This window comes from Aegilops tauschii, chromosome 4 (genome assembly GCF_002575655.3).
Source record: "Aegilops tauschii subsp. strangulata cultivar AL8/78 chromosome 4, Aet v6.0, whole genome shotgun sequence".
In the NCBI taxonomy this organism is placed as follows: Eukaryota; Viridiplantae; Streptophyta; class Magnoliopsida; order Poales; family Poaceae; genus Aegilops; species Aegilops tauschii.
Window position 1 is genome coordinate 217,786,391 of NC_053038.3, and position 18,452 is coordinate 217,804,842.

At 47.7% G+C, this 18,452-nt stretch overlaps 1 protein-coding gene across 1 annotated transcript; it reads right to left on the reverse strand.

The window, feature by feature from the left end:
- Window positions 1–560: 560 nt before the first annotated feature.
- Window positions 561–926, reverse strand: LOC109762825 (uncharacterized). Its single transcript, XM_020321701.1, has one exon. It carries the CDS (start codon window positions 924–926, stop codon window positions 561–563), a length of 366 nt encoding a protein of 121 aa, XP_020177290.1.
- Window positions 927–18,452: the final 17,526 nt, after the last annotated feature.

An 18,452-nucleotide genomic window follows, 5' to 3' on the forward strand; every position in this document is an offset into this window, starting at 1 on the left:
GGACCCCACCACATCTATGTTGATACTGGGTTTTGTCACAATTATCGTCATAGAAGTGTCATAAGTATGACAGAAAAAAATTTCGTTCGGCCCAAAATGTCATGGATGTGTCTTTTTTTTGTAGTGGGGGCAACGCCGTAAGCCGGCACGGGGGCGGCGCCGAAGGCCGACGCGGCCCCGTAGTCGGGACCGGGCGGGGGCGCGGCACCATAGCCGCTGAGGGGAGCGGCGTTCTGTGCGGTTAAGAGAGCCTGGTGGCTTGCCGGACGAGGCCCAAGGATGCCTGGAGCGGGAGCCCGAGGGACCGGCATCGAGTACGCGTGGACGAAGCCGGTCCACGGGTTGGTGCCGTACGTCCATGGAGGGTTGGCCTGCTGCTGCTGACGAGGGGCCCCCGGCACCTGTTGTTGCTTGCGGCCACCCCCACAGCGGTTGCCGCGGCGCCCGCCACCGGGCTGCTGGGGGGCAGCGGGAGGAGCGGGTGGCGCGGGCGGCAGGGGGAAGTACGCCGGAGGCGCGGGGGGCGGCGGCTGCTGGCGTGGCGCGGGGGGCGGCCGCTGCTAGCGTGGCACGGGTGAGGCGGCCGGTAGTGGGGGGCCACGGGAGGTGCCGGTGACGAGGGCGTGATGCTGCACACGCTTCTTAACCCCCTTCATCCGGCGCTCCTCCAACCGCAAGTATGCCACGAACTTGGGGAAGGAGGGCTCCGGCATCAAGGTGAGGTTGGAGGCGGCGTTGCCATAGTCCTCATTGAGGCCGGCGGTGCGCGTGCTGAGGAGGAGGTCGTCATCAACCTTGGTGCCAATGTCGCGGAGCTCATCCGCCAACATTTTCAGGCGGCGGCAGTAGTCATCAATGGACTGTTCATCTTGGTGACAGTCAAAAAATTCCTGCTGCAAAAACGCAGAGCTGAAGCTTGTTGTCATTGTAGAGGCCGTTCAGCTTAACCCACATGGCGTAGACATCGTCGCCGGCGCTCATGACCGTGTGGAACAGGTCCTTGGAGATGGTGGTGAAGAACCCACACGGTGAAGGGGTTGGAGTAGGAGGAGGCGTTGGACAACATGGCGGTTGGGAGAGGTGCCGCACGTCAGGAGGGCGGCGCAGCGGGGAGGAGAGAGTGCACGGTGAGGCGCGCGTGGAGAGGGGTGGCAGCAGTGGCGTGGGGCGGTGGCGGCGGCTAGGGTTGGCGGAAGCGGGAGGATCGACTTGCGATAGATACCATGTAGAGAATGATTTTTGGTGCATCGATAATTGCTTGATCGTGCACTAGGCACATATATATAGGTACAAGGGGTGCGACCGGTGTCTTATCTCCGAAGATAGAAGTACATAGATGGGGAGAGAGACACTACAGGTGTGGCATACAAAACCTAGACCTACGTACATGTACACATGTTCAACAATGTAGTTTGAGAGGTAATCTTGAGTAAACTGCTTTGGCAACCACTGCAAAGGAAAAAGATTCAGACATTGTCATCTAACACAGCTCATTATGGGCAGTAAAAGAAGGCTGCAGAGTTCTTACTTACCATCTTGCAGTTCGCTGTTGTCTTGGATAAAGTGTAAACAAATAGTTTAATTGCCATCTTTGGACCCATTACACTAACAATCTTTATCAGCTACCTCACTTGATGCTGGATCATCAATATCTCATTGCCCCATATGCAGAAAGGGTCAACTGCAGATCTTTACCAATGACATATGTACCTAAAAGCACCAAGTTAATATTAGAAGCTAAACAGCAATTGCACAATGATATAGTACGACACTCTTTTATAATATGTCTATATACATCCGTAGGTGGTAGTCCATTTGAAATCTCTAAAAAGACAGATATTTAGGAACGGAGGGAGTATCTTATAACATCCAATATACTCACATATTAGATGAATTAACATATTATATTATGGGCCGGAAGGAGTTTAGTACATTCTTACAAATTATCGGCTGATTAACTGGTGTTGTATCCATGGGTTACAATTAGTTTGAGCTAGTTCGCGCTCAAATAGCCCTAAAGTATATCTAAACATGAGGGCTAGTTTGAGCTGGTTGCATCTATAACCCACCCAAAAAAACTATCCAACCCAAGAGGTGCTAATTGGACCTAGTTCTCCTAGTGCATTGACTGTCAATCTAACCCTGCCATCCAAATAACTCTTTGGATGGAGTTAGTTCAGGGTTAGTAATGAGCTACAAAACTAACTCTAACCTCTAGCTAAGTTGAGTATCCAAACATGGCTGTGTTGTTGTTGTTGCTGCTGCTCTTCTACGTATATGTAGACATCATTAGAACATTAATGTAACACTCTTCCTTGTTGCTATGTAGCCAAGGATTGCATATTTAGACATTAAGTACAGTGCATGTTGCTATGTAGCCTCAGATATATTACATATGGCCCTAGTTAACCTAACGATAAATGGGTTACAGATATGTTCAGTTAAAAGTCTGATTCACCGATTAGTCCCTTATCAGCCGTCGGCCTATATGGTACCAGCTACCGATATCCTGAACAGTGAGCAGATATAAGCCATGGGACGAAACTAACCTCGATGGAAAACAGCACTCGTTCCCAAAATTGTCCTGTGTAGGTACATCAAGAAGCATGTTAAGCAAAACAGGGTAAACATCAACAAAACATATACATGGAAGAAAAAATAATCTCCAAAAGATAGCTTCAGTGTGCAGGTTTAAGCACGCTAGTAAGGCAAAACAAGTGGAAAGGTGTGTAACTGCAACATGCCTAACATTTAACAACAAGCAAACATAGTCATTCAAATTGGTATTGTGCCAGTCTAAGTACACTGGTTATTGTTAAATAAAAATGGAAAGGCGTGTTAACTACAAGATGAGCATGGCAACATGCTGCAACTTCTGCATGCAGTGGAAAACACGTGGTCCGGACCGATGTTCATGGACATTTTCATCATAGCCGCTTGGAGCATTTGGAAGGAGCGTAACAATGAACACTTTAGAGGGATTGTGCCCACTGTGGATGGATGGAGCCAGAGGTTCAAGCGTGAATTTGATATGATGAGACATACAGTCAAAGAGGCCTTAGTGCCATTTGTTTGGCAGGTGGCTAACCTGACCTAGTTAACTCCTCTATACTTTGTTGTATAGGGACTCTCTTAACCTCTACCCCCCATGTAATCTCACTCATGTAACTCTTTGTGTGGAGGTTTAATACAAAGTCAGTGGGTGTGCCCTCACTATCCCAAGATTTCAAAAAAAACAAGATGCAACAACCAAATGTAGTCATTCATAGTGGTATTGTTGAAACTGGTATTGATGAAATTGAACTGCACAGTTCATACTTGCACATATAGAACATCACGTTGTGAATAACTGGAATAAACAAGGCATACTCCGAACAACCAAAGATAGCATTTGAAACTGGACATATGCTAACTACAGACAACCGAACAATCAAAAAACTTTAAAAGAGGCATATGCTAGATATAACAGGCTTAACAACAAGCAAATATATGCATTCCTATCAGTATTTTTAAAACTGGATTGATGAAATGTACTGCACAGTAAATAATTGCACATATAGAGCATCACATTGTGAACAACTGAAATAAACAAGGCATAATGCAAACAACCAGATATAGCAAACTGGACATATTCTCACTACACTACAAAAGGGATTCGACAAAACAAATCATGGGTTTCCCCCTGTGAAGAGGCACGGTAAAACAAATCATGGGTTTCCTCACTTGTCATAGATGAGCTCGTTCTCGTGGGAAGAGCACAGACCCTGTATGGGCTCCATGTTGTCGCAGATGGGCTCCTTCCCCTTGGAACATCACGGCTGTAGGGTGCCCTCCCTGATATCGCAGATGGGCGCTTTCCCCTTGGAAGAGCAGATGGGCTCTTTCCCCTTGGAAGAGCCGGAGAGGGTGCCCTCCTCGTGGTCGCCGTCGATGAGGTATGACTTGGAAGCTATGGATCCCAAGCCAGCGTCGCAGAACGTGTCCTTCAGAAATGACAAAAGGGGCTCGATGGCGATGTAGAATGGCAAACTGTTGACAGCGAGCCAGAGCAGATCAGCGGCGGGGCCATGGATGAGATCGACAGCGGCTAAACCCGAGGGGTTGGAGGTGGGCCACTTAACCTGTGACATAGCCTGCCTCAGGCCGTCGCTGTCGATGACCTCGATATCGTAGCCGCCGGCCGAGACATGCCCGCATACTCTAGCCCGCTGCTTGAGTGCGTGCCGCCAGTAATGGTCGTCAGCTTCCTCGGCGACGTCAGGCGAAGAGACCGCTATACACCTCTTTTGGGCCAGTCGCTCCTCGAGCTCCATGCGTAGCGTAGCCGGGCTTAGGCTGCGACGCTCTGGAGTGGGGGATGGGGATGGGGATGGGGATATGTGGGAAAGGGGGCATTTGGCAGGCGTCATCTAAGAAACTCAGGGCGGCCCGGGTATGGAGATCAGTGGGTAAGCTGCACGGGCAAACCGGCAGATGTTGACAATGGAGGCCTTGCGGTGGCGGTGGCGGCAGCGGCGGCGGGGACCTTGCTAGGGATTCGAGCAAGGGAGGGGGTGTGTGTGTGTGCACACACCCGGGGAGGTTTTGGTGTCTGTGTGTGTGTGTCTGTGTGTGTGTTGTGTGTGTGTGTCTGGAGGGGGGCGCGGGGTGTTTGAGGAAATGACGTGGGTACTGAAAACTTTACTACGCGGGAGTGAAATGCCGGGCTATTGAAAATTTTGATGATAGTGCATCGCACACGGTCCGGAGATAACAACTGTGTGTTATGAAACAGAAAAACCCTCGAGACGGGAAGATATTTTCTAGGGATGCAGGCGGGATTGGGAACAAGAAACATCGCACACGGTCCAGAGATAACAACTGTGTGTTATGAAACAGAAAAACCCTCGAGGCGGGTAGATATTTTCTAGGGATGCAGGCATGATTGGGAACAAGAAACATCGCACATGGTCCGGAGATAACAATCGCGTGTTATGAAACATAAAAACCCTCGAGGCGGGCAGATATTTTTCAGAGGGGGGGCCTCGTGGAGCCCAATGTACTGTGCGGATGTGTGCGTGACAGGTGCACCGGCGTGGCACATGGTTAGTTTGAGTGAACCGTGTCTGTTGCGTCATCCGACTTGTCTAATGTTCATAAATTTGGTGAAAAATGACGCGGGAGAGGGTCAGAAGACGAACACACTTGCATGTGGACCAAATTTATGTATCAAAAGGGTGGTTCTATTTTCAAATACCAAATGCAACTTCGATGTGGCACCCTCTCTCGCAAAGCGCACGGTATTGCTTGCCCCCACCCCCCCTTGTGTCGGCATGAAGGAAATCCTAAGCTATGAATGCATGCCCCCTCCCCCCCAACCGAGGTACACCTATCAAAGTGCGAAGTAGCTAGCAGCCACCACCCCCCCTTCGAGTCGCCACGAAGGGAATCCTAAGCTATGAATGCATGCCCCCCCCCAACCGAGGTTCACCTAGCAAAGTGCGAAGTAGCAACCCCCCGCCACACACACACACTTTCAGTCGGCGGTCCAGAGAGGCATATCTCACCAAGATGGATCGTAAAACGGACCAAGAATAATCCACATTGTTTGTACAACCTCTCTCTTGTTGTTGGTCAAAGTGATGGCCGTCCATGCGACCCCGGAGATGGGCTAGCTCGCCAATAATCACGCAAGTAGCTAGTCCCCGAAGACAACCACTGCATGCGTGTGGCCCAAACATATGTATGGAGAGGTGTGTTTTTGAGTAACAATGGAACAACTTTGATGTGGCACCATGATTTCGAACTAGAAATCCCCACACTAAGTGCGGGTTAGGTTGATGATGCATATGTATGTTACACCACACTTCAAGCCAACGACAGGGATTCATGCATGCATGCGTTCATAGTATATGCGCTCAAACTTAGGGTCTGAATCTCACCATGACCTATACTACGATAACACGAACCAAATGAAGAATCCGCCATGGTAACCTATCTTTTTGTTGGTCAAGGTGATCATGGATGTCCACGCGGGCCCATGAATATATAGGCTTGTCGCCAATAACCACGCGAGGGAGTGTACCGTTCGAAGGCAACCACTACATGCATATGTATGTAGGTGATGCGTGCATGCATGTTTGAATGTACAACATTGATGTGGCGCGTGCGTCAAAAATCGTACACTAGCTCCCCACACAAAGCGAGATCGGTTCACGATGTGTCGTTGTACTAGCCACTTCGACTCGATGGGAGGGATTCATGCGTACACATGCATGTGTGTGTGCTCAAACTGTATCATGCATGTCATCCCAGAGCATAAATAATAATCCCCTCCTAAGTCAAATTAACCTCTCTTTTTGTCAGGAAAAAAGTAGTGATGGACCAAGCGGGCCCACAGATGGAAAGCATCGATATCGTTGATAACCGCTTAAGTGGGTGCGAGAGGACAACCACCACCACTTTGCATGTGGGCCAAACATATATATGTTGAATACCTAATGCACAACTTTGATGTGCCACATGCCTCAGAAACCGCAAACCATGCACCCACATAGAGCGAGGTTCATATCAAGCGTACTACATATGATGGTCCCCTTCCCCCCTCTTCACCGCATACTATATGCTCCTGCCGTTATATATGTACAACCCAAAAGAATCCTCATCAATGGTGAAATTAGTTAACCTCTCCCAATGTAGGTCAAAGTGATGCATGCATGCATCGACGATGGCCTCGTGGGCCCACTGATGGAAGCATCACACATGAGTGTCCCAGCTAGGATATGCATGTGGCCCAAAAAGGCGTTGTGTGATGTTTGAATAACCAATTTCACAATTTTGATGTGGCACGTGCCTCGGAAACCAAAAAGTCCCGACACTGAGTGAGGTGTACTTGTTCAAGGACACGTACGTATAGTATATATGCTAGTCCCCTCCCACCTCTTCGACACGTACTATATACCACCATAACACAAACAAAAAAGATTCTACCTTGCTGGTCAAATTAACCTCAGTGCCGGCTGTTCGTCAAAGTGATGGACGATGTCCTCGCGGGCCCACAGAAAGCGTCACACGCGAGTATCGAGTGTCGTGTAGGACAACCATCGACTGCATGTGGCCAAAACATTTATGTATGAAAGGGTTTCATGACTCTGATGTGGCACCGGCCTACCTAACAAAACGGCCAACCCACACGGTGTCTCACAACTCGTAGTGTACTGCGAGCCACCCGCCACCCCCACACGCACACAACCACACACACACACCGTGAATCCACCGCAACTACGATGCATGTTAAATTAATTATCCTGCGGTGAACATACATGTTACCAAAGGAGGGATGTTTTAATTTCAAAAAAATCACAGAGATCATTAAGACATTTTAGTACATTGACTGATTGATTTTCGACGGGTATAATGTGCAAACATCAAATTTGAGCTACATGCACACGTGACCGTGCACCTAAATGGATTGCAAAAACACATGTGTCTCACTGGGTGCATGTTTACTCCCCATGCAACAAATTTCAAACATTGAGAATCTTGATTTTTAAATTCTAGTACATCCAAAACTTATTTGAAGTTCATGAAACTTATCGTGTTGTCATATGGACACCAATACAAAGTGGCATTGTACTTTTTTTGTCAAATTTGAGACCAGTTTTGATGTAATCTTTATCTAATTATAGACGGGAGATTATTAATAATTGGGAACCAATATCCCAAACGGATTATTTATTCGAACCGTGAGCGTTAGAACAACAATGGATACGTGCCATGCTTCGGTTAAGCAATAAAGCGGCAGCATTAATCATCCAAATAGAGAAACAATATATGTGTCGCCGCGCAACCCATGTGCCATGCGAGCAGGCGTGAGTTGACGGGACGCATGCGAGCAGTCCGCCGCGCAGGCAGATGGGGAGGCGTGCATGTAGGTGTGTGAATTGATGGAGGCGTGCTCGCTGCGCAGTGTTATCGGGAGGCGTGCGAGTAGCTGTGTGAAACTTTGGTAGGCATGACAGCAGACCGGTGTGCAGGCTCACCGGGAGGTGAGCCATCGGTTTGATCGCCGCCCGCCTCTCTCCCACAACTCCCACTACTCCATATTAATGGTGCGCCCGAGCGGCCGCACCCCCCATCCTCGCTACACACAGACAATCCTCTCTCTCCGCTTGCATCCTCGATGCCGCTCTCAGTCCTCAGAGTCGTCAGTGTATGAGGATGCCGCCGAAGCGCCCCATCGGAGGGAGTGGCGACGCCAGGGCTGCTAAAGCACCAGAGCACGAGATGGAGATGGAGACAGAGGTTGCCATCACAGCCGGCAAATTATCGCTGCACCCTGACGTCGACGACGGCGTTGAGCTTCCACAGCCGGAGGCAGAGTTCCACACCGACTCTGACGACCAGTCCGGCGATGACTCCAACGAGGACGGACAGCTGGTTAGTCATCTATACCCATTTATGTGTCAAATAGATCATAGGGTTTCTCTGGTTACTCCTGCCTCCCATTTTTTGGAATAGAAATCCTATGGTTATGTTCTCCCAATCCGTGAAATCTGAGTAAGTTTCGTTAGATCTGTGTAGTGTATTGATTGTTTGAATGGTACAGATGATAAGTTATTAGTTGTTTCATCTGTGCAAATGATTTCTGCTGGTAATTCGACTAGTGTTAGTGTTCGTGGTAATAATTCCGAGCCACAGCTTGACAGTTGATTTGAATGACCTACATATGTTTGTGCCATTATTTTCCTCAAGATTGGTCTGTACATATACGAGTGTGCTTAAAAATCAAACCATAATCTCTGGATATGTATAAATAAATAGCCATAAATTCGTAATCCTACTTCACGGCATGTAATCATTGATTTGATGCCAAATTTGTTTTACTATTTGTACAGGTGCTGTCTGACGATGTGGACAATGAGGATGAAGATGGCCAGAGGAGGTACAAGAGGCAAATCTTGAGGCAGCTTTATGCGGGAATGCATAACAAGCGTATTAGGACATGGAACGGCGGCTATGGATGCCCATTTTGCAACCAGAAGCTTCATGACGCGTATCTAAGTGTTCTGGCGCCTGCAAGAGGACGAGCCGTTGGCTCCTTAAAGCAGAAGTATTCTCGCAGGGTGGCGCACAACGCGTATGCCGAGTACCTGAAGAAGCTTCAGGATCGTGCCGGCCGCATGTCAGATGAGATGTGGGATGGATCGAACTATGTACGCATGAGTATGCTTAATGACGGTTGAACTAGGCTTATGTACGTGTACGCTTATTATCTATGCCTGAGTATGTTAAATATTTTGTCAAAATTTGGTAAAAATTACAAAGGGAGACCAATAAACCAGGACGGGTGGCGGCGATGATCCGGTCAGCCAGGCCGGTATTGGGGACGGTGACGACGGGAAGCGCACTTGCTGGATCGGTACGCCTCCCTGCGTGGGTGACCCGTGCCCCGTGCTGGGCGGGGGCGGGGCCGGCAGCTGCGGCGGTACGGACCCGAGTGGCGTGGGGGGCGTAGCGAGGGCCGGGGCCAGCCATTGAGGCGCGGCAACGAGCAGCGGTGGGGCCGGCAGCTGGGGCTGCAGCTGCCCGGACCCGGGAGGCAACGGGGACGCAGCAATGGCCGGGGCCGGCCATTGTGGCCATTGAGGCGCGGCAGCAGGCGGCGGTTGGGCCGGGAGCTGGGGCTGCGGTAGCCCGGACCCGGGAGGCGTCGGGGGCGCGGCGATCACCGGAGCCGGCCACTGCGGCCATTGAGGCGCGGCAGCGGGCGGTGGTGGGGCCGGCAGCTGGGGCTGCGGTAGCCCGGACCCGGGAGGCGTCGAGGGCGCGACGATCACGCAGCCGGCCATTGCAGCCAGTGGGGGCGATGGCGGGCGGCGGCTGACCGTGCCAGTGTGGTGTAGAGGCCCTATCGGCACCATGGTGGCCGCATACCAGGGCAGGGCGGCTGGCCCGGTAGCGGCGGCCGGCTGCAAGGGCGGCGGCTGCCCGTAGGGCCCGACCAGGTAGAGGCGTATGCCCTGGACGGGTTTTGGGGGATTCAACTCTCTCTCTGAGGTGATGGCTCTCCCACCCCTCTCCGGCCACACACCCAGCCCCTCCGGCGATCTCCACATGTAGCCACCAATCTCTAGTTCCTCTCCAATAGATCTCTCAGGCATTTTGGGATCTACACGCTCATACCCATCTTTCATGGGTTCCAATGATGGATCCACCCTTGGCTTGTACTTCTCCAAGGGTTTGGTTTTTGCAGATAAGGTTTTTCAATCTACTGGTTTTACGGTGCACCCTGTGGATGATTCGGAGATCTTCACCATGGTGGTCTCTTTTGGGCGTCATGATTTTCGTTTGAATGAAGGTTCAGTGGTGGCAGCTCTGGAGGCGGCGATTGGTGGTTCGGCTACTGAGTTCATGGTTTTCTTGATCAAGGATAAGGTATTTGGATGTCAAGTATCTTGCAAGGCAGTAGCCATGATTATTCTAAGTCTTAGATATTTTGCTTGTGATCATTTCAAATGTTACTTTCATCTTTGGGGTAACGGTGGCCCAAATTGGGGTCGGGAGTGTAAGATTTGGAAATTAGAATGTGATGCTGAGTGGATCCTTGTTAGTCCCTCAAAAAGGCGTGCTGCTCTTGGTTTGTTGGCCATGCATAATAAACCTCCAAAGTCCTCGTTCAAATCTACTCGTCCAGTTGGCAAGAAATTATCATTTGCAGTCTTTCTAAACTACCCAGCTTGTCGTGGTTATCGTTATCCAGCCTCTGAAAATTGCATTCAAACTACTGAAGATGCGGGTTATTCGGTTCCATCACATGAGAGGGTAGTCATTCATCCAACCTTGCCAGCGAATCTCCGGTGGACGTCGACGAGGCCTTCAATATCTTTTAGCACGGTGCAAGATTTGCTGTCCCTGGCTGATCGGACGCCGCCCTTCTCGGGCGGGAATCATGGATCTTTGAATGTGGATGCCCATGGCCATGTTGGGCCATCTTCGGTACGTGCCACGGGCTGGGAGGAGCGGGCGACTTCTGGGCCGCTGGATGTGGCCGAGCAGGACACCTCTCCTGGGCTATCTAATATCCCTTCCTCGCAAAAAGCCAGAGAAGATTTTGACAATTTGATTTCTGGAATGGTTGAGGAAATACATACATGTTAGAAATGCTTGGAAAAGGGTCATTTTGCTACTTCTTGCACGTCCAAACTATGGTGTATTTCTTGCCTTCGGGTCGGGCACGTTAAAAAAGATTGCAACAGATTTGCTCGGATCCTGGGTTTGGTTTGGCAACCAAAACCCGGTAATGTTGCAACTTCCGGGGTGCATTGCGAGAATATCTCTCTGGCATCGCATTTACCAATCTTGGACCTCCCTTGCACTTTCACTTTTACTCCCTCGTCCAGTTCCATCAGCCTCGGCCCTAAGACACCTTCGACTCCTCCGCCTGCAACGCCCCCGCCGCCGCTGCATTCGCCGTCGGCGGAGCGGGAGTGCTCTATTTTGATGGCAAACTTCCATCTGGATCCTCTGCTGTATGTTCCGACTGGTCACCACATCATCGACGGTGGGGACGATCGGCTGTCGAGAACTTTTGTGACGCCACATACCCCAATTGTGCGCCGTCATGAGGAGTTCATGCTTGCTCAGGTAATGCCTATCCCTCCGCCTGATCAGATTGGGGCTGCTACAGAGGACGTGGTTCAGTGGCTGCAAGCGCATGGGGTGTTAGTCAGGTCTGCGCAGCCTTGGATACGCTCGGTGGGCCTTTTTGAGCTTAGAGATGTTGCGGTTAGGTTCAGGCTGCTTCAACTTCCACCCGAAGCTTTGGGCAATGATCGCTTCGTTCGCTTTATGAAACATGATGATGGTGAGTCCTTCCGTGGTTCTCAAGGTTTTCGTTAGGGTTTGCTTATGTTCTTGGGTGTCCCATTAGATCTTCGTAATACCGATGGTCTCAGAGCAGCAGTAAACACTTTTGGCAAGTTTCATCACTGGATTAGTGAGGATCCATATTTGGTTCGATCTCTAGTTTTTGCTTCATTCCCTGAAGATGTTCTTGTGCCACGTGATGTGGTTTTTATGGATTATGCTGATTGGGGTGGTGCTCGGGTGTCTTGGACTGCGCCTTTGTATATTTTGGGTGCAAATTTTGCGGAACAGATGCCGCGGGATGAAGACTGGATGCCTCTCACTGGCAATCCGCACCCAGTTCTTGGGGTTCCTTTTCCAGAGATGACACCGTTTCTGCTGCTCCCGTTTCCAGCTCTGGGGTAGAATGGTGTACCCCCTCCTCCTCCGGAACCTGCTATCAATGAGTTGAGGATGACAACTAGGGCAATTGGAATGAGCCGATGGTGCAGCCTGCACCTCAAGATTAGGAGTCCATCGTGGAAGACCTTTCTGCACAGCCAAGTTCTGATGCTGTTTAGCAGCTACCTATTATCCCAGTTATTGCAGTTGATGAGGACATTCCTGAAGCCCCAGATGCTCCTGTAGATGATGCTCATGTTTTAGAAGTGGCCAACAATTGGGCAATAGTTGTCTATCAGCCTTCTGTGTTCGTGCCTGCAGTTGAGTTACCACTTGCTGTTCCTTTTGGGCCTGCTTTGCCGCCTGAATTGGTTTGGAAAAGAACTTTTGAAAATCTTCTGCAAGCTCCGGTTGTTTTTAATGTCCCAAAGTTAGTTGTGCTGCAGCCCATCTCTCCGGTGATTTTATCAAAGAGATCTTGGGATTTGCTTTCAGGGATATGGATCTGCCTTTGCTCACATGGAAGGACCAGGATCCCGTCAGGCCTGTTGCCAGGGCCTTGTTTTCTGCAGATGCTGAAGAAACTACTGGGACAGCACCAGTAATTTCAAAATCCCGGAGGCCTTGCAAAACATCGGCGCCAACTCCTATTGTTGACACTTCAGTTAGGAGATGTACTAGGATCTCTGTCCAATGGGATGGGTTCAAGCCCACCTTCCAGGAGCTCTCTTTGCGGCCCAAGAGGAAGAAGCCCAGAGCCAGGCCTTTCACTGCTGAAATGCCAGATGATCCAACACATGAAGAAATCCCACCAGCTACACCTGTCAGTTGCCTACAAGAAATTGGAAGGGAGATGGAAATTGATGCTACTCTTCTATCAGTGGATGCTACACCCACCAACTGCTGCTGCCACTAACTCTGATGATTAGTGTGGCTTTGTCTCCATGGGTCTGGCAAGCCCCTAAATGTGCTTTTTATTTGTCCTTTTGTTGGATGTTCTATTATGAAAACTTCCATGTAATATTTGTGGGTCAGACTTTTATGTGCTCTTTTGGACACATGGCATTGTATGCGGTGTGGTTTATGGATCTTATTATGCTTTGTTTTAATGAGTAGCCAATGTAGAAACTGGAATGTTATGTGTTGGAATGTTAGAGGTTTAAACTCTGATGCTAGGCAGAGAGCAGTTAGGTAGAAAATTGATGAAAGCCAGTGTGCTATAGCCTGCCTGCAGGAAACTAAATGCCCTTCTTTTGACTCTAGATCAATCAAAAGTTTCTGCCCTAAGAGATTTGATAGTTTTGCTTGCTCTCCTTCCATGGGAACCTCTGGTGGAATCCTTGTGGTCTGGAACTCCTCTGTTTTTCATGGGACTTTAATTGAGGTTCAACAATTTGCTGTGGTTATTGAGTTTGTGTCAAGGCAGAATAATGACAAATGGACTTTTGTTGTTGTATATGGGCCTTGTCAGGGTCAGGCCAGGGATAATTTTGTTACCTGGATATATAATCTCAATATACCTGTTGAAGAGAACTGGTTGATGTTAGGGGATTTTAATTTCTTGAGGTCTACAGATAACAGGAATCTACATGGTGGGGATCTCAATGATATGTTTATCTTTAATGAGATAATTGGGCACCTGGGCCTCCTTGAATTGCCCATCAAGGGCATAGATTACACCTAGTAAAATATGCAAGACACCCCTCTTCTTGAGCAGTTAGACTGGTTTTTCACTTCAGTGGACTGGATTTCAGACTATCCTATGACTTAGGTGCTTCCTCTTGCCAGGACTACATCTGACCATGTTCCATGTGTGGTCTCTATTAAAACAACCATCCCAAAGTCAAATATTTTTAGGTTTGATAATTATTGGATGGAATTAGATGGCTTTATGGATTATATAGAATTATCTTGGAAAAAACCATCCAAGAAGGGCCACATAACTGCTAGGATTGCAGATAAGTTTAAATCATTGAGAATGTGTCTCAAGAGGTGGCAAATGAATGTTTCTAAATTGAAGCTTCTCATTAGTAAATGTAATCATGTCATTTTCATCTTAGATGATTTGGAGGAGTGGAGGCCTCTGTACAGACAGGAACAGAACTTCAGAAGGATTGTCAAGTTGCACTTGGAAAAGTTGTTACATTTGCAATTCCTTTATTGGAAAAAAGGTGCACCATTAGATACATCAAGGTGGGAGGTGAAAACACTAAGTTTTTTCATGCCATGGCCACTTAGAGACACAGGAGAAACTCCATTACAAGTCTTAAATTGTCTGATGGTACTTTGGTATCTGACCATTCTCATATGGAAGGCATTATCTACAATTGTTTTAAAAACAGAATGGGCACCTCTAGAGGCATTAGGATGGGATTTGATCTCTCCTCTCTTATTTCTCCTATGGAAGGCCTTGACATTCTTACCAAGCCATTTGAAAAGGAAGAGATGGATAATGTAGTCAAGCACATGCCTGTGGATAAAGCTCCAGGACCAGATCGGTTTAATGGGTTATTCTTCAAAAAGTGCTGGCATATAATCTCTCAGGATTTCTATGAACTAGCCCAGGCTTTTAATGAGGACTCTGCTGTTTTGGAGAAATAAATGGGTCATACATTACCCTGGTACCAAAAAAGCTCACTCCTGAAGAAGTGGGAGATTATAGGCCTATTTCTTTTACTGGAATGGGGCTGAAGTTTCTCTCTAAAATGGCAGCAAACAAATTCCAAGAGGTGATTTTACAGTGTATTCACAAGAATCAATATGCATTTATTAAAAGCAGAACAATTCAGGACTGTATTTGCTGGACTTTTGAGTACCTGCACCAGTGCCATCAGTCTAAGAGGCCAATTCTAATTCTTAAACTTGATTTTGAGAAGGCCTTTGATTCCTTGGAGCATGAAGCAATAATGCAAATTTTGAAGCACAAAGGTTTCAATGACAAATCGATTCTTTGGATGAAACAGTTGCTAGCCACTAGTACTTCATCAGTCCTTCTTAATGGAGTCCCTGGGAGGAAATTTGTTTGCAAAAAGGGAGTCAGGCAGGGTGATCCAGTCTCTCCTCTCTTGTTTGTTATAGCTGACGATCTTCTACAAACTGTGATTAATGACATGTTTAGAAGAGGAATTCTACATCTACCTATCCCTTGTCATGATCAGGAATACCCAGTGTTCAGTATGCAGATGATACCTTGATCATCTTGCCTGCTGATAGGGCCCAACTTCTTGCTTTGAAAGATATGCTCCAAGTGTTCTCCCAGTCCACTGGACTGGATGTCAACTACCATAAATCTTTCATCATCCCCATAAATGTTGATTCTGCAATTATGAATGATCTAGCGTTGCTTTTGGTTGCCAAATTGGGAAAATGCCCTTTACTTATCTTGGATTGCCAGTGGGAATCACAAGGCCAAAAATGGTAGATTTTATGCCACTTGTTGACTGCATGGAAAGGAGAATGACTGCCAGTTCATCATTCCTCAATCAAGGTGAAAGGCTACAATTTCTGAACTCTGCTTTGTCCTCCATGCCTATCTTGTTTCTGTGTAGCTTGGCTGTTCCTGCTGGTATTCTCAAGCAGTTGGAGAGAATCCAAAGGCAATGTCTTTGGAGGAAAAATAGAGGTGAGCCAGCCCCCTCACTTGCTGCTTGGGAGCTTATCTGTAGGCCAAAGAACAGGAGAGGACTTGGTATTCTCAACTTGGGGGTGGAGAATGTGGCTCTGCTCCTCAAGCATGCTGGTCATTTCCTCAATAGGAACGATATTCCTTGGGTGTCTTTAATTTGGGACTCATATTACCATGGAAGGGTCCCTCAAGGAACATCTGTTTGTGGCTCCTTTTGGTGGAGGGACATTTGCAAGGTCATGCAGAGTTTCAGGGAGTGCTCATGGGTTCAGATAAGTGAGGGTGACACTGCACTCTTCTGGTCTGACAACTGGAATCTTGGTCATGAGGTTTCTTCTCCGCAGACAAGATTTCCTAGGCTATTCTCATATGCTAAGGACCCATGGATTTCAGTCAAGGATATTTTTAGTTCTCAGGACATCCTATAGCATTTTCACCTTCCCCTGTCTGCACAGGCATTTGAGGAGTTGAGCTTGATTCAATCTTTGATGGGTTCTCACAATAGAACTACTGGCACTAAAGATGTGTGGTTTTGGCAAGCCTCTTCCAAGCAGTACATGCCAAAGATGTTTTACTCCCACACTTTTGTGTCTGAATCCTTTAATCCTCTCACCTGCTGGATTTGGAAGTTTTCTAGCTCTATGAAGATTAAGGTTTTTGCCTGGATGCTTATCATGGACAGATTGAATACCAAGGACATGGTGGAAAGAAGGCATTGGCACATGGATGATGGAGTTCACTGTAGGCTATGTCCCTTACAGGCTAGAGAAACCAGGGATCAGCTTTTCTTCAACATCAACTTCAGTGTAAGAGTTTGGAATTACCTGCAGATTGAATGGGCATCTCGAGACTCAATGTCTGATCTGGTTCTACAGGCTAGGAGAAGTTTTGATAAGCCTTTTTTCACTGAAGTGGTGTTCACTGCATGTTGGAATATCTGGATCATTAGAAATGCAAAAGTCTTCAGGAATGAGAGGGCCAGCTTTAATAAGTGGAGAGCTGCTTTTAGGCATGACATTACTCTTTTACAGTATAGGATTAAATCTGCCTTCAAGGATGACCTGCTCAGGTGGATCTCTTACCTACCCCCTTAAGGCTTACTGTTGTAAGGTCTCCCTTTTTCTTATTTTTTTAGCCTCTCCCCTAGATTACCTCTTGTAATCAGCTTGTTGTAACCTATACTTTTCTTCATTAATAAAGTTTTTGCCATGCTGGGGGGGGGGGGGGGTTGCCCCACAGTTCACAGTCAAAAAAATAAAATAAACCAGGACGGAGGTAGTACGTCAATCAGACACGGTTCCCAAAATTGGAACCGTGTGCAATGAATTTCATTTTGCTTGCTGCGTCAATCACACACGGTTCGCTCTAGCAAACCGTCGCCCCCAAAATTCTTTGTGGGACAGAAAACCCTCAGCACCCAATTCAAAAAAGAAAAAAGAAAACCCTCACCATCCCCACATCACAAAAACCCTCACCCCACCCGCCACCCCCTCGGCCCCTCCGGTACGTTCCCCATTCACACCTGCACAAGCTCCTCCGTGTCTATGCCATGGCACCGCCTATCGTGGTGGAAAACACTTAGCTCGACGCCTGCCGCCGCTGCCAGGCTGCCGGTAAAGCCCACCGCATTTCGCCACTTCCGCTTGTCAACGCCTATCACCATCGACTTTCTCGATGCTGCTTGCTGTCAACCCAGTTCCACTCGGTTGGGGAATCTGCCGTACTGAGGGTTCTTTCTCATGGACGACAAGGTAACTAATTTAACGAGATATTATCTCATCTCTTATCGCAGTTCATCTGCCTCCTTTAATCACCCGGCAAAAATCGTCGTGAATTCATTTTTATTCGAGCTGATTTGAGGGTTTTCTTTCATTCATAGAATGTACAATGCGCCGACACTTCAGGACTTTGCGACCTCCGCTAGAGATTCCATCTCACCGTACCAGATAACTTGAGGACGAGCGCGGTATGTTCAATCTCACCCTAAATCACTTGGCATGGCCTACTTTCATGAACATATTCTAAATATTGCTACATTTGGATAAAAGGTGCCACATGCACCATATACGTCAAAGGAGATCTTTCCCCTCTTCTTTCTATATTAGGCAAATTAATGATGTATTGTTCTTTCGATTACTCTCATATTTCCATGACATCATGTTTACCCTATCTGTTTAATTATAGATTTTTGTCCTTTGATTTCAATTGTTGTACAGTTCTTTCAATTTGGGCCCATATTTGCATGTTACCATATTTTCTTACCATTTTCTGCAGAACATCCCTTGCTATGCAACAGATTATGTAGTGCACAATTTTTCTCTTTACATAGATCAAGGCTCCACGGTGTCATACTGCACACAAACCATGGATTTACAATCATTGCTACTGTAAGACTTGATGAACGTGGTGACTCCTATTTTGGCACTGGCTTTTGGAAAGAAATTGCAAAGTTTTATGTACTGAAAGTTGGCACTAAAATTGCACTACACATAAAAGGGCCTGGTCATGGGATATATGCTAACTTCCCCGACAAAATCATTCGTCCAGACTTCGTTCGAAGTAAGTTTTATTTTCAACTATCTGCATGTTGACTTACCCA

Bases quoted from the DNA above. Each gene is read 5' to 3' on its own strand.
- LOC109762825 (XM_020321701.1), bottom strand. From the start codon at position 926: ATGACAACAAGCTTCAGCTCTGCGTTTTTGCAGCAGGAATTTTTTGAC.